Here is a 25,068-nt window from a genome sequence, read left to right as displayed (position 1 = left end):
TTCCTCTGCCATTTTCTGCAGAACATCACTCCCATTTAGAGCAGCTGAGGCTGCTGGAGGATTTGCAGAATGTGAGGAGTTCAGCACAGAGCCAGGGGGGAGCCTGTGCTGGAGGGTGAGGGGTTGCAGAGTATCACATAAAATATCTCTATTAACATATCCCATCCCAGCACAGCCAGGACCCCTGCTGATCTTCTGCAGAGAGGTAAGGAACAGTCAGTCTATAAAACCTGACTGAGAAAGACGAGGACCAAAAGAATTAAACAGGATACTGTTGTGTGAGCTGGTCCCTGAGGGTTTCCAACATCTGCCAATATAAATAATTTCACTGATAAATCTGAAAGTCTGGGTAAGCTCTCAGTCTCGGGTCCCAGATGAGAGTTCCCAACAAACAGACTTGTGCATCAAGTCTGAAGAAAAAAACTCATCTCCTTAATTATGTGGTACAGACAGAAGTGGGAGCAAGAAGAAACCTAAGATGGGCAGTGGCAAATTCTGCTCCTGGAGCCACACATGTAATTGTGACTCTTGGAGGAGCAGCTCCCCAAAGGTTCTTGGGGATGTGCAAACACTGAGGGAGGAACAGTGTGCAAACACTGATGGGCTGAGCTGGGGGATAACCCAGTGAAAATTGTGGTAACCTCAATAATATTCTTACTGATTTCAGGCAGGGTTAGAGTGAGAATGGAAGAACTTCGCCCAGAGAATGGGCTCCTCAGCCCCAGCCCTGTCCTAATTCCACCAAGGGACATCCACACATCCCACTAACTGCAAACAGGCTGCACAGAACCCTCCTCCATCCTGCTGCTGTCCCTTTGGCCACCACCGTGTCCTCCCCATCCCGTCCTGGGTACCCCACCCAGCAGAACCCAGCTCTGGGAGCTCAGCCTGGTGAGGTAATGCAGCACAAAGTAATTTATTTCCTCTCTTCATTTCTGTATAAAACTTGTCATGAGGTTTAATCCGTCATTACCTCCCTCCCAGAGCTGTGCTCAGTGGCCTGCTGCTAAGCCCAGACAAGGAGATTTACATCTTATCTAACAGGAGTGTAAGATTTATGGATAACTCCCGACAAGGAGCACATCATGCCAGAAAGACACTTTTGTGCTAGTAACTTGATCAGTCATTATGCTGTGAGTTGACATCTAATTAAGCCTCCACAGGCATCCTCAGGTCCAGAACAGCTCTTCAGGAGGAGAAAATCCACCTCTAAGCACCGTGGTGGCAGCTTATCCTCAACCCTTGCACTGCTGGAACAGATAATAATGCTCCCCAGAAAACCCCCAGTCTCAGGGAGAGCTGGTGGTATCACCTGCACTGGGAAAAGAAACCACAGGGGCAAATTGCTGCTCTAAAATGCAACAAGCACTCATTTCTCAGAGGCTTTCCTGGGCTGTGTCCATGCCCCTGCCAAAGTCAGATCCCACAAAACACCTCCCATGGCCACAGGGGACTTGTCTGAGGGTTACAACCTTCTCAATGGATTTACTTTTCTGAGCACATTTCTTGCCTCTCAATGGGCTGCCTACACCAGCGTGGAAGTGTAAATCCTGCTCTCCCTTGGCAGGCTGCTCGATCTTCATATTTTCTCCTGACACTGCTCCAGGATGCCTTCGATGGAAATGCACAGCGTGGCTGGAATCCTGCTTTTTTGGCATTCCCCTGCCATGCTGAGCAGGGAAATAACACCATGTTGGGGAGAGCCAAGGGCTCTGAACGTGTCAAGATGCTCCTGGACCCAGAGCCCGGTACCTGACGTCACCGAGGCACAAAGGACAATGCTGCTGCCCGGGCTGCAGGTGTTTCAACAAGCCCTGAACACCTCACCCCACTGCCAAGGCAGTCAGAGCAAAATGGGCAGCTCAACCCTCTCTGGTCATGCTGAGCTCGTGGGGAGGATGGGGGGAAGGCAGAACACAAAGGGGAGCTGCTCAGGCCGTGCAGGGTGTGTGGATGTGGTGTTTGCAGTGGTCCATGCTCTGTCCTCCAGGCCAAAAGGAAGCCAGGGGAACGTGATGGACATCAAGCACAGGAAGGGAGGAACTCCTATTCCCTCCCACGAAGGGTTTCACTGTTTGTGGAGATATGAAGGAGAGTGGATGCCACTGACTATATTCTCAGCCAATTGTAATAAATATTGCTGGTGGCTTTTGTTAGGGAATGGGTTTCAGAGAGGAAGGGATTATTGCACATGGGCCATTTCAGATCTTCTGTCTGGTCTAAAACTCGCTGAACCCAACTGAAACACTTCTGTTACCTTCAAAAGGCTTATCCAGCTCTGATGGAGCCAGAGAATGTTCTTAATAAATTGCCAGGATCTCCCTCAGGTCGTGTTCAAATCTCATCCCTTCTGGCCTGAGCTCCCAAGCCAGGAGAGTGACACAAACCACAGCAGCCTCTCATAGAATCCTGGAATAGTCTGGGTTGTGAGGGACCTTAAAGCTCATCCAGTTCCAAACCCCTGCCATGGGCAGGGACTCCTTCCTCTAGACTTTTCCAAGTCCCATCCAGACCTTGAACATTTCCAGGGCTGGGGCAGTCACAGCTTCTCTGGGCACCCTGTGCCAGGGCCTCACCACCCTCACAGGGAACAATTTCTTCCCAATCTCTAACATAACCCTGCACTCTGTCTGTTTAAAGCCATTGCCACTTGTCCTGTGGCCATGGCTTCCATGACCCAGTCACAAGTCCCTCTGCAGCTCTCTTGGAGCCCCTTTAGGCACTGGAAGGGGCTCAAAGGTCTCCCTGGAGCCTTCTCTTCTCCAGGCTGAACAACCCCAGCTCTCTCAGCGTGTCCATAGCAGAGGGGGACATGGAACTGCTGTCCCTGTGGGGTTCAGAAGAAAGGGTGGCTGCAGAGCAAAGAAATCCACGTTTGCTTTCTAACAATGTTTGATTTCTTGGCACCCTCCAGCAGAGGCCTTTCTTTGTGCTGCTCAGGAACACCACAGTGAAGACAAGCTGCCCCAGGACCTGCTGTTCAATCCTTCACCTCGCCAGGTCAACGGCCAAAGTAATCAATTCTGTGGGGAAACAATAAAAATGGGACAAAAAAACAAAATGTCCCCCCAGTGTCCTGGTTCCCAGCCCTCTTTGCCAATTCCTGCCTCATCAGCTTTGGTTGGAGGATATATAAAACCAGCAGAATTTCTCAGTGTGGCCACGGCAAGGCACAGACTGAGTCAGAAGAATGGGAACACCGGCCAGGAGAGGTAAAGATGCTTTTGCAAACTGAATAACTTGATACAGGCATTGCTCCTACTTTTGTGTGTCTCCATAAGGGTCAGCACTCACCAGAATGATGCTTTCTGCAAAGACTGAGATAAACATGTATGTTTTCTGCAGGTTAAACTTTCTGAATTACTTGTTTTCATAACATTGTAGGAACATCACAGACATTATAAACGATTCCCAAATGTTTTTCAGAGACAGATAACACTTTCACCTTTTCATTTGACTTTATAACTCCCCCATAACTTCCATTTCTTCCTCTATTAATTTTAGCTTCTGTTTATTTGCTATATTTATACCAGTTGTGGCCATTCTGTGCTCCTCAGTAAGTGAGATATCGCTGCAGGCACTGTTCTAGCTCACAAGATTGCAGAGGCTCTTCAAGGCTGAACCTTCTGTCAGTGCTTTTGAGACACCACACGAGAGCTGTGGGCTGTTATTGTGACAAAGCTGACAAGCTCCAACCACAACCGCAGTCAAGGAGCAGATCTGTGGCTCCTTGGCCAGACAAGGGCCACATTGTTCTGACCAGGCTGCTGTGAGTGCCCTCTTCCTCCCCCTCCTCCTCTTCCTCTTCTTTCTCCTCCTCGTCCTCCAGGTGCCTGCACGGCGATGCTCCGCACCCTGAGCATCCTCCTGAGCCTGCTGGTGCCAGCTCACACCACCAGGTCACCCGACTGTGGGGGCATCCTCAGCCCCTCTGGACTGAGATACCGTAAGTGCAGAGCCACACCTCCCCTGCCAGCAGCAGGCAGTGACACCTTCCTCTCTGCTGGTGGAACACCAAACACTGGCACCACAATCTCCTGCCACTGCTCAGCTTACCCACCTCACCCTCTGCCCATTGCTGGGGGTCAGCAAGGGGTGGAAATGGGTTTTAGTCTGTCCATCAGGACACAAGCTCCAGAGGCTCTCATAAAACATCTGCTGTGTTTCACAGTTGCTGAGGTTTCAAAGCCACACGCAGAGTCGGTCCTCAGGAGGGACCTCATGGCCCCGCCAGCCCCAGCCCCATCTCCCACCTCTCCAAGTAGGTGAGTTGCCTTCTCTTGCCCCTGCCATACCCCTGGCTCACACTGGTGTTTGAATATTGTGACAAAAGGCACTTTGCCAGGGAGAACAAAAATCCTCCTGCAGACCAGGAGGTTTAGAAAGGAGGTCCTGGCTCCTTTGTTGGTGTCCAGCAGCAGCAGAACCCACTCTGCTCTCAGAGCATGGATTTATCTGTGCAGATCTTGTGGAACTTTTGGGGTTTCTCAGGGTCTGTGCTGGTCTCCCAACACCTTCCTTTCTGCTCCAGCAGGAACCAAATTATCTCTGTCAAAGTTGACAAGTTTTCCCTGACCATTATCCCCGACACCGGGATGCGGCTGAGCATCGAGGTGGACCTTGGCACCTCATCTGCCCCGTGAGTGCCAGGGCTGCGGGGCTGCAGCCAGCCCAAGCTGCTGGCTGGAGTCACAGGGCACCTGCAGGAGCAAGGGTGGCCTGGGGGGAGCGTGGCCAGGAGCACCCCCCAGCTCCAGCCCTCTCCTCTCCTCTCCTCCACAGCTCAGCCACCAAGGAGATGAAGCTGTCCATCCGGGCAGACCTCCACGTGGACATGAACCCCGAAGGGAACCTGGAGCTGGTGACCTCTGACTGCAAACCCACCCTGGAGGAGGTGCAGAGCACCGAGGAGACAGACAGGTCAGCCCCACAGTTTTCCTCCTTGTGGGATTTAGCTTATGGGTGAAAGAAGAAACTGAGGCACAAATGTTTCTAGGAGTTAGATTGAGACTTGCTCACTGCCCTCAAAGCTAACAAAGGCCAACACTAAAACTTTATCTTCATGGGAGGAGCTCTGCTCTACTTTTGGGGTGGTTTCCCCATTTTAAGACTGTTTCAGTCTGTCACAAGGGAGTGGTACTTCTAGAGCTGTGCAGCTGGAATGCTTTTAATGTAGGTCCAGTGGCAATTCTCCAGTGGTTTGTGATTCTGAATTGTAATCATAGCTTGATAGAAAACAGAGGAAATTCTGTCTCTGGATACCTTTTGGGTCAGATAAAAGACACTCATCCTCCTTTGGCTGATCTGGTTTTCTCTTAACTTCTGTTCTGTTGTTTTTACCCAGCAAGTCCTCGGGCTCTGATGTGGACAAGCAGATCGACATTGAAAAAGTAAGATAAAGTTTGTAAAGGCATAAGAGAGCGCTGTACAGGTCTGTAAGAATTAGAGCATTTTATGTCTACCTGGTGCTTTTCCAGATTTCCCCCACAGCCCTATGCTCACTGGACACTGCCATTGTCCCCTGGCTCCTGCTACCAGCCACCTCAGAGGTTTTCTGGGGACACCCAGTGCCATCAGACCCCCATGTTCATCTGTCACCTCTCTTTTCTTTTTGTTCTTCATTCCACAGATTTGCCTGGAAGTCTCCAGACTGCTGCTTCTCCCAAACGAACGGCTGATGTCTCTGGCAGGTGGGCAGTTGGCTTTCAGTCCCATCGTGGACTGAGGGGTTCAAGGAGCATTTTGGAGCAGATGATGAGGTGGGACAAATTCCTACCCTGCAGTAGCAAAGGCTCTGCTGCCATCATCTCCCTGGGACCTGCTCCCTCCGCCCAGCTCTTTCTCTGTCTTTTTTACTCTGGAAACCCAGGCACTTCCCAAAGCCTGTCACTCCTTCCCTCCTCTTCCTGAGCATCCCTCTGCTCCATTTGCAGCTCCATTCCCCATCACACCAAACTGCCAAGTCCAGTACCTGCCCCTGGCTGCCCCCATGTACTCCGAGCAGGGAATCATCATCTCTTTGCAAGTAAGTCTTCACTTTCCAGTTCTTACAGCCCAGCTCCAGTCCTTGGAAGAGCTGCTACCACCAAGTGCTACAGCCCTGAGACACTTGAAATTCATTTTCTCTTTGCCTGTGTCCTTGCAGACAACTTTCCAAGTGGCAGGGACAGTGGTCCCTCTGCCAGTCAGCCCTGTGCCTTTCAGCATGCCCGAGCCAGCGAGCTCCAGCCCTTCCCACCTCATCCTGGCCTTCTCTGAGCACTTCTACACCAGCTTATTCTCTGCCTTGGAAGAGTCTGGAGCCCTCAACGTGAGTCTCCTGGTGAGTGGAACAAGAGAGGGAGGAAGGAGGGGGAGACACACACTTGGAGGAACAGCCCTGCCATGGGAATGTCATGGAGGAACCAGAAGCCCTACACAGAAATGAGAGTGTGTCCAAGCACCTACAGGAGTCCCAGCCCCTCACCCCCAAGCTCCTAAAAATATTCCTAGTCTAATGGATCATGGAGAGTTCGCCATGAGGAGTAACCTGCACTGCTCCTGGCATGGGCTGGTGTGAGGAGGGCTCCTGCTCGTACCCAGGGTGGGATGGGGCTCATCAGAGGGGCTGCATGGCTGGACATGAGCCCTGCAGCAGCCCCTTGGTCTGATCACGAGCTGTGCTTTGTGTTTCAGAGCTCGCTGACCACGGCCACCTTGGCTGAGAGGATCACTCAGGTGTGTTGCTGACCCTGGAACCCCAAGAGGCACAACCCCAACGCAGGCAGGGTCCCCCAGCTGCCCTCCCCACCCTGGGGGTGCAGGGGTGGCTGCCTGAAACAACCCAGAAACAACCCAGAAACAACCCAGAACCAACCCTAGGATCACTCAGGTGTGTTGCTGACCCTGGAACCCCAAGAGGCACAACCCCAAACCTGGCAGGGTCCCCCACCCCACTCTGGGGGTGCAGGGGTGGCTGCCATGCCCAGAACCAACCCCGCTCCCTCGGCAGATGGGCTCCCTCTTCCAAGAGGACCTTCCAGTGGTGCTCCAGGCCGTGACCCGGAGCTCCCCTCACGTGGTGCTGGAGGAAGACAAAGCCATCGTGCAGCTTTTCCTGACTGCCCACATCGGAGCGGGATCATCCCCTTTCCAGAGCTTCCTGAGTGTCAACGTGGTGGGTGTGGGAGCTCGGGGAGCGTGTGCTGAGAGTGTCTGTGCTGCCCCCAGGCACTGCCCCTTCCCCTGAGCCCAGTGCAGCCTTGCAGGGCTGCCTCAGCCTTTTCCATCACGGTGTTCCTGGGGTCCAGCAGCGTTTGCCCGTGTGGCATCGTGCAGGATGCAGGGAGCACACTGCAGAGGCAGCAGGTGGACGGGTTCCTCACACCCCACAAAGCCCGAGTGGGATTGTTTCCTCGCTGATCCTGCCCTCTGTTCCCCCCACAGGACGTGACTGCCAGGCTCCACCTCAGCGTCACCGACACCAGGATGATCATCTCTGTGGCAGCCGTAGAGTAATGGCCCTGCAGGAGCCCCAGGGGGACACATCCCACCCACAGCAGGGAAAGGAGAGGCAAAGTGGGCTGGGGAGGGCTTCAGCTTTTTGAGTTTGGGCATTGCAGATGTAGCTTCTTCCCCAGGGAGACAGTGAAATTCCGGAAACATGGCTAGGGAGAAAAGTGGGAACTGCAGCTTCCACACTCCCACAAAGGCCCAGATGAGGAGTTTGGGGAAACTGCTCAGTACAGCTCAGCCCCAGCAGCTCCTGTGCTGCTCTTTGTTTTCCAGGGATATCGAGCTCAGCCTGGCCACCTCTGACGTGGGTCCTATACTGGTAGGTACCTCCAGCTGTGGCCACTCCTGGTACCATCCTCTAAGAGCCTGGGCCCCCTCAGCTGCCCCAGCCATCCTGGGCAGTGGGTGCCAGCAGGGAAATATGGGAATACTGACTTTGGGTGCTTGCTGCACCTGGTGGGAGGCACAGTTGAGCTCTTGTGGGGTGGGAAGAGGTGCAGTGAGCATCAGGACCCCTCTGCCCCTCTGCTCCTGCTTTAGCCCCACACCATGAGCTGAGCCTGACTTTCCCCCACAGGCTGCCTTGCTGGAGGAGCTGTTCCTGCCCACGATCCGTGAGGAGGTGCCAGCCCAGATAAACAGTGAGGAGATGGGAGCTCTGCGGGTGCTGCCACGTGGGAAGTTCAGCATGGACCCAGGCAGCACCCAGCTGGCAACTTTCCCTCTTTCTTTCTTTCTTTCTTTCTCTCAGAGGTCCTGAGACAAGGGGTTTTCCTGCCCCACATCACCAGTTTCACTTACACCGATGTCAACATCACCATTCACAAGGTAAGAAATAAGACATCGAAATTGCTCCCTGCTGTGCTTGATTTAAAGGAAGCCTGGCAGCAATGCTACCCTCCCAGCTCCAGAATAAATCAGAGCCTGGTTGTCCAGCCCTGGTAACTTGCAGGATCATGTTCCACTGCCTGAAATAGGCCCAGCCCCTCTTTGGCCCCATGGCCACAGGCAGTGGGGTTAAAGTGGGGCTGTGGGGGTGATGGTGAAGCCCTGTGTGGGCTGATGGAGCCTCACAGGCAGCATGCTCAGTCCTCCTTCCTTCCTTCCTTCCTCACTCAGGATTATGTCTTGATCCCCTGCAACCTGCAGCTAGAGGCAAGGGCTGCAGAGGCAAGAACCTGGGAGTGAAGTTTGGTGTCTGGAGTAGAACAGTGGCAGAATCATTCAGCTGACTCTCACATCCTGCTCTGTGCTTTGCCACTGCTTGGAATGTTGAAAGTCTTCTTTCTTGACGTACTAAAACATCATGGTTTTATATTCTGGAGAATAATGGTGTTGCACTAGCAGCTTTCTCTTCCAGCCCTGCTCCTGGTAGTTTTGTTGCACAGAGAATGGATTGTAACAACGTTCTGTTCTTTAATTAAACATTTCTCTTTAATTCTGCATTTATTGGTGAGACTATTGACATTTTTCCCCCCTCAACAATTTGCACCTATAAACAGATAAATTTTGCCCATCATGTCCAGACCCTCCATTTAATTAATTCCACTCATTTACAAGGATGCAAAACAGACTTGTGCCTCTCAGCTGCAGAACAACATAGTCCCTACAAGGAGAGATCTTTCATCTGCTTTTCCTCCATGCCTCGTGTTACTATGGGAACATTACAGCTGGTAAGTTTCCTGGGTCAGAAAGAAGAGGAGGGGGAGGAAATCAGTCTGCAGAATGGTTTCTAATTTTAGACCTGAAGGCAGTTATATTTTCAACACTTTGCTTCTGAGGAAGCTCATCACAGAGAAGATGCTGAATGAGAGGTGACTGCAGGCCTCCGACTGCGCCGGCGCCGCGCCCGCTGGCATGGCGATGCTCCTTCCCACTGACCAAACACATCTCCTGGCTGTTCAGGAACACAAAGGGAGGAAAAAACACCCACAGCAGACACAGGCATCCAAAGGAGGAGGGTGGGTCATAACAGAGCTTCAAAAGCTGCCCCAGTCACTCAATCACTGGGTGCTGTGGGCATCTACCCCAGACAGGGAGAACATGAGACTGTGCTGATGCCCAGGAGGAGAATCCTTGTCCCTCACCATGCAGACCAAGAGGAGAATCCTCATCCCTAACCATGCAGACCAAGAGGAGCATCCTCACCCCTGACCATGCAGCCCAGGAGGAGCGTCCTCATCCCTGACCATGCAGCTCCCACCTCAGCTGTCCCATGGTGATGCTTCACGTAACCACAAAACCTTATTAATTATATCTACATCTGCTTTCACTTGCTACAACTATACCCATCATTTCTAGCTGCTGAAAAGCACTTCAAAACCTTCTATTTCAAAGGCTCAGAAATAGGAAAAGCAAACAAAACAAGCCAGGTTGATTTACTGCAAGGAGTAAAGAACCCTGAAGGTTTATATGCCCAGTGTGGGGACCTGACTAATGATGTTAATGCCTGAGGTTGGCCATAGCAGGAACAGCTCTGAAGAAAAGCTTCCTGGTAGAGCTGCAACCATTATTCTTTGACTAATATATGTTAAACCAGCTTCCCAAAAGGAATAAGCTACAGTAGTGAAAAGATGCATTTCTTTGGAAGGGAATAGTCTGGCTCCAAGTTTTACTGCATGACTTTGCCTCTCCAATGCAGGGCTGGAGTCTCAGGAGCTGCACCCACGACTGCCAGCCCCACCTGGGAATAGCCACAGCTTAGAGCTGCCTCATGCTGGAGAACAAGGGTGTTCTGTTTCTCCCTCCAGACACCCCATTTACTGAGAGTCCCAGCACAGCCAGGGAAAAGGAATGCTGAAAAAATTGTTTGCATTAGCCCCCTTGGCAAACACAGAACCCATCCCTTTCCTGGGCAGTCCTGCAGGAGGAGCTGCCTGGTGACCCCCAGCTTCCCCCACTGCTGGCACATGGAGCAGCACACACCAGCCAGATGGGGAACAAGCCCCTTCTCCAGCCCCCACAAAACAGAAGAGGGATGAAGCTTTTGCCAGGGGCATTGCTGGAGCAAGAGCCAGAGAGCTCCAACAAACCCCCAGCAGCACAGCCAGTCCCTGGCAACCCCTCCTGCTGCTCACCCAGCAAAAGATGTTCCAGCCTGTCAGGGTTCCAGTGTTAAAGGAACTTTCCTGAACAGGATTATTCCAGCTGTTAAGGGTTCTGGATTGCAGTTTCCTGCTCTGGGTATACTCCTGAAGCCACTAGAAATTCAGAGCATTAGATGTACAAGTTGCAGAAGTGACAGGTAACCTGGGAAGATGCTGCCTTTCCCTTTGGAAAAGGCTCCTCTGCTGCTTCCCCCTCAGTTCCATGTGATGAGCAGCACGATGGAGGCCAGACCCCAAGAGGAAAAGCCTTTTTCAGGGGCACAAGATGAACTTTTCCACTCCTCTGTGGCCCTGGGCTCGCTGTGCCAGCGCTCCATGCAGCAGCAGCCTCTCATCACACGCTCTCACCACACTGTTTTCTTTCTCAAGGCAAGCAGAGGCCTGGGACAGTGCCAGATCACAGAGCCCTCTGCAATGTGCCAGAGAAATGAATGCCTCCCAGCAGAGCAGAACACACACAGAAGTGATGGCCAAACGGGAATGAAAAGAGGCCCTAAACTTTACTCACTGTCCAGAAGGTGTTTGCTCGGGAGCCAGAACAAAACCCTGCATCAACACAGCCTGTTCTGCCACCTGTGGGCAAAAAGGATGCATGGAGACACCAAGGCCCAGCAGCGCAGGAGCCCTGAAGTGGCACAAAGCAGGTGCCAGCACAGGTTGCTGGGGAGGTGTCACTCATGCCATCCTCCAGGTAACAGGGTCCCACAGACCCCCAGAGCCTGCTCTGCCAGCTCCAGGGGCGTGCTGGTGTCAGAGAACATGAGCAGTGGGATCTGAGCTCCCTGCTGCTGGCTCCTGGGCAGCTTCCAAAGCTCCACAGCATTCGCTCTTGTTGGCAGCTCACTCCACAGGGGTTCAGCTGGTGGGACCCAGCCCAGTGTCACCACAGAGGAGTGTCCCTTCTGCCCAGGGACAGGACAAGGCTTGTGTCACCAGCAGCTGAACAGTCACTGGGGAGCACAGTGCCACAGGCAGCACCAGCCTGCACCATGCTGGGAACCAAAAGAGCTTTTTATACTCACCAGGACACTCATCCATGCACTTCAGCCCACCCAAAGCCTTTCTGCTGGACACAAGGCAGGGCAGCCCTGTGGTGACAGTGTGTAACACCGGGTTTGTGTCTGGCACAGCTCAGGAGGGCGCTGGCCAGTTCACACAAAGAGGGACCCCCGATGGGTCCAGCACCTCCTCTGCTGTGCTCAGTGACTCCTCTGCAGCACCTCACAGTGGAATATTGCCCCATCCCTCACCTGGTCAGTGCCAGACTGCCACAACCTCTGGGGACACCAGGAGTAAGTCTGGGGACACAAGGAGTAAGTCACACACTTGTAATAACATCCAGTGCTGGGAAAAACTGGTGTTGGAGAGGCCATTTAAAAGCTGAGATTTGTAATTTATTTTTTTTAAACACAGAATAATTTGGGCTTTTTAAAATCCAAAATGCTGGGATTCCTGTCACTGTGACATGCAGAGACCAACAGGCTGTGACATCAGCCTGAGCAGTCATGGCTCTGGCAGGCACAGCAGTGTTCTCCGGGGCTTTCAGACCTCTCAGTCCTCTGGTAAGGAAGTTTTCCCTCCAGATTCTATTAGGAAATGCTTCATGACCTTTGGAAGTTCGATTTAATTTTGATTTCTGCTTGTGGATTAGCGTTTGGTCAGCAGGTTATCAGGCCAGGAGGAGCCACTGAAAGTTCAATTTTTTTTCTCAGGAAGTTCAAGTGGGAAGACTTTTCAAACCCAAACTCAAAATATTGATTGTCAAAAAAGGAACAAGATCCCAGAGTGGAGGCAGGACAGAAGCTCACCCTGAGAAGCATCAGAAACCAGAACCTCATTCCAAGCACTAAAAAAGTAGGAACATTTATTAAAAGAATTACATGACAAATGTATGCTGAGCTCCCACTCAGTACTTCACATCCTCCTGGACAAGGAAGGAGAGATTCACTTCAGAAGCCACATGCAACAAATTCACTTTTTCATTCTATCAGGAAAAATTTTACCTCAGAACAAATTTCCCAATTCCACTGCAGCACCACATTCAACTGCTGTGACTGTGACCCCAAAATCACACCAACTTCTCCAAATAAATATTTGTACATAGAGCTGCCAGTCAGGTTTGCAAGTCTCAAACTGTACTCACAGGAGCCAATTCACTTTAAAGTGTCTTAAATATTATCAAGAATCTTGAATCAAATTTAGTAAAGAAAAGCAGATAATGCTGGTGCTGGCATTCCATTCCTGCTGCTCTCTTCCTCTCTCTGCCCCCACAGCTCACACCAGAAACATGATCAGACCCTGGAGGACAGCAGGGAGAAACACAAACACATTATCTCCCATCAAGGGATGTTGGTTCACGACACACAGCAAAGACAGAACCCTCCTGCAAAAGCCCTCACATCTAGTTTGTAGTAAGGAGGGCACAGAACTCTTTGGGAGGTGTTGAGGAGTGTCCTGGTTACTCCAGGACAGCTCCAAGGTGAACAGGGCTGGAATTTGGGGCAATTCAAGATTCTTTGAGTGGTGCCACTGGAGAGGGCTTGCTGAAAGGCTGGGTCCACATCAGAGCTGCTTCCACTGAGTTCCTCAGAAAGAAAAGAGGGCCTGGGCAGGGAACTGGGACCTGCCCCAGAGCCTGAGCACTGCTCATGATGCAGCTGGGCCCACCCCTTGTGTGGGCATCACATCCTCAGGACACTCCCTGGCCAGGGAGGCCTTTCAGTCCTTCAGGGAGTGGATTCTCCAGCCCTTGCACACACAGCCAGCACTGGCAGGGCCCTGTGAACACCCTGGAGCCTTGCAGGAGGGAGCAGCCATGCGAGCACTCACCGCTTTGATCTGAAATTCCACATTCACTAAGGGAATGCGCAGCACCTTGGGCAGCGGGATCCCCATGCTCAGGGCACCTGCAGGGCACAGACAGGAGCTCATGTGCTGAGCCAGCTCCAGGGAGGGCACAGGGAGCAGAGCTTCCCGGGGCCAGCACTGTGGGCTTGGCTTTCCTTAGCTCTCCATCACTGGCTGCTGCCAGAACCGATGCTGGGGTGGGATGGTGCAAATATAAGGTTGGGCTTTAAACTACATCCTCAAAATGGGGATTTCAGGGTTTGAATGGCTCCAGCACCCCTTGTATATCTTCCAAACACACACCCACACTCACACACACCCACACATACCCACCCACACCCACACACAGGCACACAGACACACAAAAGATGGTGGAAATATAGGGTTGGGCTTTAAACTACATCCTCAAAATGGGGATTTCAGGGTTTGAATGGCTTCAGCACCCCTTGTATGTCTTCCAAACACACACCCACACACACCCACACATACCCTCCAACCCAAACCATTCTGTGGTTCCATGGAAAAGCACAGAGTCTGGTGAATTTGCTACAGCTCATCTATCACTGCAATCACACCACTATCCATACCTAAAATGGATGCTTTATTTCCACTTTCAATTTCTCTTTTCTACTTCTACTGAATCTTGTTATGCCCTTGTCTATTGAATTAAAAGCCTTTTGAGGCATTTCTATTCCCTATATCGCTGCATACAAGCTATGCCAATTTTGCTTCTAAATCCAGCTCTTTGACAAGCTAAATGGCCCCAAATCCTCAAACCTCCCGCTATAAGGAATGCTCTCCAATCTTTAATCATGCCTTGACTGGCATTAATGACAGCACTTTCCTTTACTGCTTTATCATTCATGTCCAATATCAGGCATTTCGAACCACTGCCCAGGATCAAAGTCAAGCTGACAGTCTTACAATTATTCAGGTTACCTCATTCCTCCTTGTTATAAAACTGACACACTTTTCCTCCAGCCTCTTAAAACTTTCCAGCTGCTGCAATCCTTCCTGAACTACCCCATCCACCTTAAGCCATCAGTCAGGCATGAAATTCTCACATTCAGGTGGAATGTCTGCTTTACAGACACAGAAAATGTTTCAAGGCAGGAGCCCCAGAGCTAATATTGCAGCGGAGAGAATGTCCCCACCTGCATGAGGGGACAGCTCACCTGCCCAAGGCCAGCTGCAGCACCAGCCTGCCCCCAACAATCGACACACGGACGTTCAGAGCAAGGTCCTGCAAGCAGAGAGGGAGAGGATCAGCAGATGGAAACACCCCCATCCCAGCCACCACTCACTGACCACTCCCAGCCACCACGCTGCACCCCTCGGAGGCAGCTCCATCCACACTTACAGCCTTCAGCAGCAGGAAGTTGAGGATGGATCCATCTAAGTGGTTACTGAACAGCTGAATCAGGACTGAAAGCTTGACACTGGCTTTGTTTTCTTCCAAGAGGATGAGCGGGTTCCCTCTCAACACCAGCTTGATGCTCAGAGGACTGGTCCCACTGCAGGCGGAGCACTGCGGGAATTGGGGATGCATGGAGGTGGCTGCTGGCACCCCACACACCAGCCAGGCAGGGGACTGGCAACCCTTGGGCAGTCTCACAGCCCCATAGCTCCACAGGGCCTCCCCAAGGTCACACACACCCTGGACAAGCCAAATTTACAGAGCAAATAGGTCTGGCAGCAGGGATCAGCTCTCCATGCTGAGGGCAGAAGGGATGAGGAAGGCAAGGTGGACACAGAGGGGGCTGTGGGTGCCAGAGAGTGCCCAAGAAATGGGATACACCAGACGAGGAAACAGGAGATATTTATCAGCTTTCCATGTCAATGGCTACAGGCTGAGAGAAGCTTTCCCCTGATCAGGGAGCAGGAGAAGGCAGAACAGACAATGGCACACAGAGAGCAGGTCCTGGGCAGGGCTGTGCAAACCCCAGCCCCTTCTCCACTCCCATCAGCTGGTCAGGCAGCAGGACGGGCTCAGGCCATGCTGGTGCAAGAGGAGGGGAGCAGAAGACTGGGGACCTTTGGCAGGGGCACATCCAGGCGTGTCCTGGAGAGCCGGAGAGCTTTACACAAACCCTTGTGGCAGAAGAAGCTCCTCACCCCAGCAGGAGCGATGGTCCGCACGGCCTCGCGCAGGCGGCTGGCACCCGAGAACTGGGGGGACAGAAGCAGCCCCAGTGAGCCCTCCAGATGGTTCCAAGCACCCATCCTGCCAGGGCCACCCCATCACACAGCACCCCGAGCCCCCCACTCTCTCCACTGCTCCCCAGCTCTCTGGGTGACTCCTGGGAGTTGTTAGGGTGATGGCACCCAGCTGTGGAAGGTGAGGAGTAGCAATGTAACCCCTGTTGATGGAGTGGCAAAACTATCTTGTCCCCCTAAAAAAAAAAAGAAGCCCAGAAGTTTCTCTCATTGATTAGGTGAAAAGACATCTCATAAGACCTTGAAGACTTCACCTCAGACTTAAGGATAGCTAATTGGACAGAAGCCAAAAAGTCCCGCCTGGGCAATTTACTAGAAAAGAAGTGAACAAAAAAAACCCTAATCGCTTTTGTGAAGTGTTTTATCAGGGGCAAGAGAGCCTCTTGCAAGATCAGTTTTTCTATCTGTTATTTTGCCTTTATTAAACCTCTTTGTTTCCAACACTGCAACAAAAATCATCCTGCTAATTTTTATGCCTCCGAAAGTAGCTAAGCTATCTTAAGTGTATTATATACCTCCAAGAGCTTATGAGACCTGGCTTGAGGAGGCACACACAACAGTGATGTCCCCCAGAGGCTTTCGACACGTGCCATGTGTGGACATTTCCCATTGCAAGTGGAGACTAGAGGCACAGGAAATGCAAACACCCAGGGAATGGCACTGCAGACATGCAATGTCTTTTCTTGGTGGCACTTTGCAGACTCCTTGAAAGGCTCACGGCCTGCAGGAGTCCACGGCACAACCAGTACACAACTGCTCTCAACTGGTGTCCCCAGGGGTGTCCTCACAGCTGGGCAGTGCAGGGGCTATCAGAGCTCTCTGAGAAGGGCAGTGCTGGCAGCGAGCACACACACAATGCACACAGCCAGGGACGGGCACAAGCAGCCCTCCCTGGTGCTGTTGCTGTCCCTTGTCACTGGAACACAGCCCTGCTGTACTCACAACTTCTGGCGTGCAGGGGAAGGTCTGTGGGGGCAGCTGGAGCAGCAGGGACAGGACTGCATTGAGGAAGCTCTGGCGCATCACCAGGAGCAGGAGCCGGTCCATCAGAGGAGGCAAAGCAGAGGGGGACGAGTCGTGCGGGATGGTGCTGCCTCCCACCTGCTTCACCACGCCCTGCAAAGAGAGGGGACACAGACAGACATCAGCCCTCAAAGCCTCGAGGCATGGTCAGGTCTCACAGGAGAGCAGCGGGTGCCCGCTGAACATCTCTCCCTCCCTCCTCTCCTCAGAGCTTCAGGAAAGCACTCGGAGCAGGTCCCTCTGTTTTTTCATAGATGGCAGGAGTTGACAAAGGTGCTATTAGCTAAAACACAGTGTCCAAATCACAAATCTCTGCTTCACTTCATCCCTGAGGTCCCACTGCAAGAACTGAGGGGTGATGGTGCTGCACACAGTGACCCCAAACCTCCCCACAGCCACCCTCCAGCTCCACAGACACCCACACCGACTTTTTGCTAAGGAGACTGATTCTGACCATCGGGGGTGTTGAGGGAAAAGGCTCCTCCCAAGGAAGTCATTTCACCAAAGTTAGTTCAGCAGCATGGGTTTCACAGGCTGCAGTGTTTGCTATCAGCCCCAGCTCCTCTTTTAGTGTTCACATCCCACTGGCTTCTTGCTTTTTTAAGCAACTTGCTTTTCTAAGCTCTGTTAGCAAGTAATTTGCTTTTTGCTGGTTTTTTTTTCCCCACTGGTTTCTGTCCAGCTGCTTGCCTTTTGAAGCTCTCCTGTTTGCTTTTTGCTGTTTGAGATTTTTTCCTCACAGTGAGACAGAAGTAAAAAAATGCATCCATTTTATCATTCACCCATTGCAGAGGCTGAACAGCAAAGGCAAAAGCACCAACGCCAGGTCTGCAGGGCAAGGGAGATGAGGAGAACTGCTCATCCCATGAGAAGGAAAACTGCTCATCCCAGCAGCTACATCCAACAGACACAGGCTCGAGCAGACTCAGGGTAGGTTGGCATACAGAGCACGAGAAGAAAAGCCCACACAATCACTTAGTGGTGATTTGGATAAAGATCTAAGACCTAGGAGCTGCATTTCCAGGACAAATCATTAGCCCAGCTCCTCATGGGATTCTACAGCTCCCATGGGATGAGGAATACACAGCCACGCTCCCAGGGTCCTGCTGCCCAGCATTAACTTACATCTAAATCCAGCCCAAGGAACTTGCCAGAGGTGTAGGGGATGCTGGCCAGCTGGTAGTGGATTGTTCCTGCTGTGCCCACCGGGATCACCGCTGCACACAGGAAAAGGATCATTACAGCACCAGGAAATCAGCAGCACCACAACCTCCCCTGACCCCAGGGGCCACCAGCCCCCAAACCACAAACAGGCCCAAGCATTCAGGGCTGAGTGGTGCTTGCTGCTACTCCAAAAGGCCAGAACATCCCCAAATTCACCTTGGTGGGATCCGCCTTTAGGATATAGCACAAAAAGAGCATCAAAGACGATAAGAAAAATCCAAAGGTGATGCATAAAAATGGAATAAGGAGGGCCAAGGTGGGAGCAGTTCATTGAATGCTGGGGTGTGAATTCCAGGCTCACCAATGGCCCTGCAGAAGTGCTGGACTTCTGCTGATGCACCAAGGGACTTGATGTGGGAAATGGGTCTTGTTCCCACTGTGGGAAACACAGGGCAGCAGTGCCTCAGCCTCCACAAGCAACGCACCATTGAGAGTGCTCAGCAGATGGATGTTCACCAGGTTCATCACGATATCGACCACGGGACAGAGCTGCAACACAAAGCAGAAATGGAACTGCTCATCCCCCTCACCACCAGCACCCACAGCCTGCCCCCAGGCCCTCCTTTCCCCACCAGAGAAAGAGCTGCATGGCAACAGACACAGCTGGGATGCTGTGAAAGACTTGGGGCAGTGCAGCACCCCTGGGGCGGTGGGACCACACTGAAGGGAAATGTTTTGATCTGAGGCTTCACCCCACAGGCTGCAGCCCTGGGGACAGCCCAGCCCCGTGGCAGTGATGTGGGAGAGCAGCACAGAGAGACAGTGGATCTTGCTGTGAGCAGTTTTCCCCAGTATTTCTGTGCCTCAGCTGTGGAAGGAGGACAATCCTCAGCCGTACCAAAGCGGGCAGAGTCGCTGTCAGCTGGCGGAGCACCAGCTCGTTCACTGACAGGGTGAGCAAGCTGGAAAAAAAAGAAAAAACCTCCAAATCAGCACAAACAAAGCTCCAGGACAGGAGACAAAAAGATCTCCAGCCTTCATTTTACATTCTCCTACACCCTCAGTCATCCCTTCAGGGCCAGTGCTGTGGCTGATGCTCACCAGAGATAAAAAAGAGACACTTACCCACTGAGGAGAGAATTTCACTCATTGCTGAAAATCACAGAATCATTAAGGCTGGAAAACACATCTAAATTATCAAGTCCAACCTTCAGCTCTGCACTACCACCAGGTTCCCCACTAAACCATGTCCTCAGGTGCCATAGTCACATTTTTTTTAGCACTTCCAGGGTCCCTGCCACATCCCTGGGCAGTTTGTTCCAATGCTTGACAACCCTTTCTGTGAAGAAAATATTCCTTCAGCTCTCAGGGAGCTTTCACTGCATGAAAAGAGTGAGCCTGTCACAGTCTAACCTTGTGCTTGGTATCTCCCTCAGGTATTTAAATCAGTGCTGTAGTTAAGGGAAGAGGGAGCTGTTAGGAAATATCTTCATGTTAGTTACTGGGAACAAACAATTTGCATCTGGAATAACAAGAGGAGAAATCTGCTGTGTGACATTTCCACACTGCTGCTGAACAACTCACTCAGGACCTGTGATGCCTGCAGCAGCACAGAGGCAGTTTTGTCTGATAATCAATATATTTCTGGACTGTTGAGTTGGCAAGACACAGACAGCTGGAATTCATAGAGCACCTGTTATTTATGCCCAAATTCTGCCTACAAATGGATCTGAGGAGCTGCCATGAAGTCATTTGTGTATATTTACACCTCCCTTGGCCCCCTAGGAGTTCACTTCCTGCAAACCATCACTTTAATCCTGCTAAAAATTAAACCATGACCCCCCAGAGCAGGTGAGTCGTGTTCCTCTGTTCACTCACACAGCATTTTTCAAAACAGCTGCTGCACTGATTGAAATATAATGCATAATGCAAAAATTAATTAGGAGAATTTCGATGAACCCGAAAAGTGAGTAATTCAAAAGCAATAGAAGAAAATATTTCCCATTATCAATGTACTGCTGAGTTCATCAATACATGAAGTCAGCAGATCCTTGCTGTCAAGAATTTAATAAGACTGAGTAAGAGATGGCACATTTGCATGGAATTACACACAACCACAGCAGTCAGAGGGAAACTCCACATGCCAGGGATCCTCCTGGGACAGCAGCCAAAGGCAGAGCACAGAACCAGGGAAAGTAACAGTCCTGTTTTCCTGGAATTCTCCCAGCCCTATTACTCCTACCCTTTGGATATCAATTCTCTAGCTAAGTCTAGAGAAAGTGTGTTGGGAAAGGTATCAAACCTCATGCTTCAGACCTTAAAATTTCCACAGGCAAACAGGGCAAATTAACCCTCATTCCACTGATGCAACTGGCACTGGCAATAGGGAAGAAATTCCATCCCTGAGGCCTGGCTCTGTATCAGCGAGCACTGCCTGTGTCCTGGCAGACTGTCCATATTAATAAAGAGGAGAGGATTGCACATAAAGAAAACATAAATCCACAGGCACTTACCCAGAAAGGACCTTGATCTTTATGGCCCCAAGAACGCAGAGGCAGTCTTCAGTGACAACCTGGAACGTGCCAGATTCAAAATTCGTGCATTTAATGTTTGCAGTAATGTTCACCTCCACTAAGATATCAATGAGCTCTGAGAGCAGGCCAACCAAGCTGCAAAAAAGCAAAGGGGATTATTGCATCTCCCAGCCTCTGCACACAGAAACTCACCAAAGCCAGGAGAAACAGATTTCTCCATTTCCAGCAGGCTATTGCCAATGTCACAGGTCATTTTCGGTGTCTGTTTTGCTCTGTGACTTTATTATAGGTAAGAAACACTTCAAGATCCTTAAGAGATGCAAAATACGTCAGGGTAGGGGTTTCTCTCCCTGAATGCCCCACTCACCAGTTGCCTCTGAGCTGCAGCTTTGCCCCGATGGTCAGCTGGAGCCCGATCCCTGGCAGCAGCACCACCGACAGCCTGGGCACCCAGGCCTTGATCAGGTGCAGGCTGTGAACAACAGCAAAGGCTGGCACAAATTACAAACCCTTTCCAGCAGCTGAGCAGCTGCACCCAGGGAGGACATACAGCACCCACAGCACCCCTGCCAATTCCAGATGGAGGTACAAGGATAAGAGAGAGCTGACTACAAGAGGCAGCCTAGAACAGACTTGGGGGGAAGCTGACTTTGGAGAGCTGTCTGCTTTTTCCCTCTGTGGTGCTTTTCCCTCTCTCAGTGCTGCCAGGCATGAACAGCACCACCAGAGCTGTCATTCTGCACCCACAACCTGCAGTGTCCCTTGCTGTCCCCACCCACACTGTGACCACACTGACAACACTATTGGGTCAGATTTTCAGGATAAAACAAGGATAACAGGCCAGGCAAGCCATGCCAGGGACAGCTCAGCTCGTCTTGCTCAGAACTGATGCTGAAGGAGCACTCAGTGAAGCACTTACTCCGTGATGCTGGTGGGAGAGTTCAGCTGACCCCCTTCACCCATGATGTTGGGAACCACGAGACCCTGCAGGTGCTGGTGGATGAGCCCATTATGAATTATGGCATCTGAGAGAACTGGAAAACATCAGTGTGTGAGGACCAGCACGGGCAGCAGTGACCTCTCCCCGCTCAGGCAGATCCAGCCTGGCACAGCAAAGCCCCTCCACTCCCCAGAGCTCCTCATGGAGACATCAGCTGTCTCCATGCAGCAAAATAGCACAGGGATGGCATTTTACAACTTTGCTGCAATAAACCAAAGCTGCCCTTGGTGAAGTAAACAGGAGGGGCAGCAGTGGAAGCATCCCAGACTCCAATTCAAACATCACAGCTTGGCTGTGCACTGCCAGGAGCACCAGTGACCCCACTCAGAGGCTGGGCTCCCACTCACAACTCATTTCCCCTTTCTCAAAGAGGTTTTTACTTGTTGATTTTTGCCTGTTTATTTTTGCTTTTGGCTTTTGGAGTTTTTTTGTAGAAATAACTTGAAACAAGCCTGAACATTGCAAATATTATTAAGTCTGCTGCTTCAGAGCAGCTGTTTGTCAAATATCAGCTGCTCCAATATGGAAATGAGAAACTGAGAAAAAAAGAGGAAATAACCCAGATCTAGCCCTGAAATTCTGTGTGGCTGCTTGGAGCTGAAACGTGCCCCAGTTCTGGAGCAGAGATTTCCCTGACCCATGAATCCAGTGATGGCTCTCAGGGGCTCTGAGCAAAGTCTGCAGCCCTGGGGAATTATGAAATAAAGATGATGGGGAGTAAAACTCAGAAAGTTATACTTTACACAGAGCTTTCAAAGCAAACACAACTTTGAGGTGGTTTTTGTAGTTACCGTTCTGCATTGCCTGTGGGCTGACAGCACAGGACAGCCCAGACAAGACTTCCTGAGAGGGTGAGAGCAGGCCACAGAAAAAGATGATTCCAAAAAGCTTCAAAACCGTCATCTCCAGAAGATTCCCCTGCTGGCAAGGGAGACATCAGAGGGGACAGTGAGGAAAAAAAACTCTCAGAAGCAACCCCAGTGTCTTTAGAGGAAAGAGGTCAAGAAAGGAATCCCTCCTTTACTCTTTATCTGGATCAAAGGAGACTCTGTTCAAGCCAGAGCAACAGAACCTCCTTCATGTCCACACACATGGACAGGCTGCATGTGTGGGTCAATAAAAGCCCTTTCCTCATCCCTTGAGACTGGCCCAAAATGTTCACACAAAAGAAGCCAAACTTGATGTTTAAGCTATTTCTGTAGCCCTGCAATACACAGTTACAGGTCTGCTGGTGAGGGGTTTTGCCAAGGGAAGCATCTGAGGACTCTCTGTGCTCCTTCTACCTTTCAAAAGCAATAAACTAAAGCACAGGTGATAAAAATAAGCCAGCTAGAAGTTATAACTTAATAACTACTAACATAAATTTAATTATGCCATAGCAGACATAGAGAGGTGATCAGGAGCTTGGTGCCCAGCACAATCTCCCACCAAGCACTTCCAGCATGGAGACCCTGCCACTGCAGCTGTCACCCTGCCACCACACAAGCAGCACCCAGAGGATGTTACCTGACTCAGCTGCAGCCAGCTGGGATGGGCTCTTGGCTCCACTCAGGCTCTTCTGGGCTCCTCGAGACTCTGTGATGTCCCTTTTCTCCCCACAGCAGAGATTAAAGCATGGCCCTTATATAAAATCAGCCAAGCGGACACGCCTCTTCTGCTCAGCCTCCCTGGCCATGGGCAGCCATCCCTTTGCTCCTGCTCCTTGCAAGCAGCACCCAGCTGCCAGCTCTCTTGTTGGAAACAAGGCAACACCAGTGAGCCATCCCCCCGAGTGCTCACTTGGCCTCTGGATGCTGCTTTTCAGCCACCCCCCTCACCCCATCTGTTCTAAAAATGGTGTCACACAAAAGTCAATACACTGGGGACCCCATGAGGTAAAAAACCTTTTTAGGAAATAGGGAGAATTACTGAAGAATCTTGGCAGAAAGCTGATGTGACTTCCTGTGCAGGAAGGCAGCACACAGAGCACAGGAACGTGGGTTCTAGGAGGCTTAGAATATCTATTTTTGGCAACCTGGCGAGGTGTGAGATGTAAAAGACTCATTCCTGGTTCAAGTGGACTCCTGGGAAAAGATTTTCTTGACAAGAGGCAATACTGAGAGTTGCAGAGATCTGATAAAAGTTAGCATTTAGATTGATTTCAGATGGGTCTGCAAAGTGCCATGTAAAAAAATGAAGTTGTATTGAAATGCACAAAGCCAACGATTAACATGGTTTTGAATAAACAACACTTAAGGTAACTGAACACTGGTAGCAGCAACATGGATTTCAAAGGAAAATCTCATCCTGCAGGAATAAGGCTCTCACCCCTCAGCAGATGCCTTGGCTGGGCTTAGCAGAAGTTTCCATTGTGCAGGGCCCCAGGGAGATCTTATCTGGGCACTTTGTTTGGGTCTGGCCACCCGTGTTCAGCTGGGATGGACGTGGGGGAAGCTGGGCAGCAAAGGGCTGCTGAGAGAGCTGGGAGATGGAGAGGGGCTGGTGTGCTCAGCCTCATGGAACAGGGAGCAAGCAGAGATACAATCACCCTCCACAAACACGGGAGAGACAGGAGAGCTGCCTGGGCTCAGGGACAAGGCTGGCACAGGAACAAACAAAGCTGATCATTCAAGGTGAAGTTAGGAGAAAGCTGCTGCCACCACTGTGAGTTTAAGGCTAGTTGTCTCCTGGGAATAGAGAAGGCAGAAAAATGTACTCAGGATTCTCTTCAATGCTGCACAAGGTGTGTTTTGCAGCAGCAGCAAAGTGCTTGCACTGAGTCCCTCAGCATGTGCTGCCCTGGGCTGGGGCTCAATGGAGAAAACTTTTGCTTGTCACAGAAACTTGTTTTATTTAACACTGAACCAGCACTGCATTTGATGGGCTGGTGGCAGTCCATTCCCAAAACCAGGGGATGAATTGATGATGCTAACAGGCAACATGCTGCTCCTTTTTTGTCCCATTTCAAAGATCCAAGTGCACCAGGCTGAGCAGTCACCATGAGCACATCCGCAGTGAAGTGTCCCTGCTCCAGCCAGGAATATCACTGCTGGCAAAAGACAGCTGCTGAGCATGAACAAACGTGGATTTCCAGCTGGTTTCAGAGTGTCCCTGTGTGCAGTAAGCACCTGAGTTTTTTTCTTGCTGTGTACGTGCACGTGCCCAGCAGAGCCAGGAGCTCCCGTCGGATCCTCTCGCTGTTCCATGGATCCATGTCCACACCCTCACGTCCTGCAGCACACCTGAACCACGGCACTGACAGCAGCTGTGAGGAACACAGCCCATTTTACACACCCCGTCCATATTTCTTCTTGCTCTGTGACTTTTTCCTCCTCAGCCACCTCCCTTGTCTCCCCTCTCCTGCACCCATATTTCATCCTCTCCTTGCAGCAGTGATTTAGATATCACTTACCAGGAGGCTGGATTCACTCCTGCAGTGACAAGGGAAGATATATTAAAATAAAGCATTGCAAGAAATTGTAGAAGAGATTGTCTCAACACAACTGCTGGAAAGCAGAAGGGCTCAAGGAAAGACCAACACCCACAGAGAAGAAATGCTCCAGAGCAGCCTCTGGCATCCTGCACTGCCCCAGGCTTGGGCTTCTGCAAGAAGGCAGGTTAAAAAGCAACAGGACCTTTAGAAGAGTAATATTAAAGTAATTAAATGTAATAATTTATTAAATATTATTAAATTAACTGATTT

The 25,068-nt window shown here is 51.1% G+C and overlaps 2 protein-coding genes across 2 annotated transcripts; one reads left to right on the top strand and one right to left on the bottom strand.

Annotated features, from left to right (window-relative positions):
- The first annotated feature begins 3,843 nt into the window (after positions 1-3,843).
- Positions 3,844-8,706, top strand: BPIFB2 (BPI fold containing family B member 2). Its single transcript, XM_039719274.1, has 15 exons — positions 3,844-3,946; positions 4,172-4,265; positions 4,535-4,639; positions 4,783-4,920; positions 5,345-5,390; positions 5,630-5,690; positions 5,934-6,025; positions 6,146-6,322; positions 6,676-6,717; positions 6,992-7,156; positions 7,426-7,493; positions 7,768-7,813; positions 8,072-8,135; positions 8,246-8,322; positions 8,614-8,706. The coding sequence occupies exons 1-15, from the start codon at positions 3,844-3,846 to the stop codon at positions 8,680-8,682; spliced, it is 1,347 nt and encodes a 448-aa protein (XP_039575208.1). The 3' UTR covers positions 8,683-8,706.
- A 4,169-nt stretch (positions 8,707-12,875) lies between these two features.
- Positions 12,876-22,289, bottom strand: LOC120506985 (BPI fold-containing family B member 4-like). The gene is made up of 13 exons (XM_039719125.1): positions 22,178-22,289; positions 21,306-21,420; positions 20,754-20,858; positions 20,366-20,521; positions 18,751-18,814; positions 18,338-18,401; positions 17,814-17,905; positions 16,608-16,781; positions 15,564-15,617; positions 14,809-14,976; positions 14,628-14,691; positions 13,431-13,507; positions 12,876-12,899 (listed from the first exon to the last, which is right to left on the bottom strand). The coding sequence occupies exons 1-13, from the start codon at positions 22,287-22,289 to the stop codon at positions 12,876-12,878; spliced, it is 1,269 nt and encodes a 422-aa protein (XP_039575059.1).
- Positions 22,290-25,068: the final 2,779 nt, after the last annotated feature.

Source organism: Passer montanus, unplaced genomic scaffold (genome assembly GCF_014805655.1).
Source record: "Passer montanus isolate IOZ18808 unplaced genomic scaffold, ASM1480565v1 scaffold41, whole genome shotgun sequence".
In the NCBI taxonomy this organism is placed as follows: Eukaryota; Metazoa; Chordata; class Aves; order Passeriformes; family Passeridae; genus Passer; species Passer montanus.
Note: the sequence above shows the minus strand (reverse complement) of the source record. Positions and strands in the feature narration are given on the sequence as shown.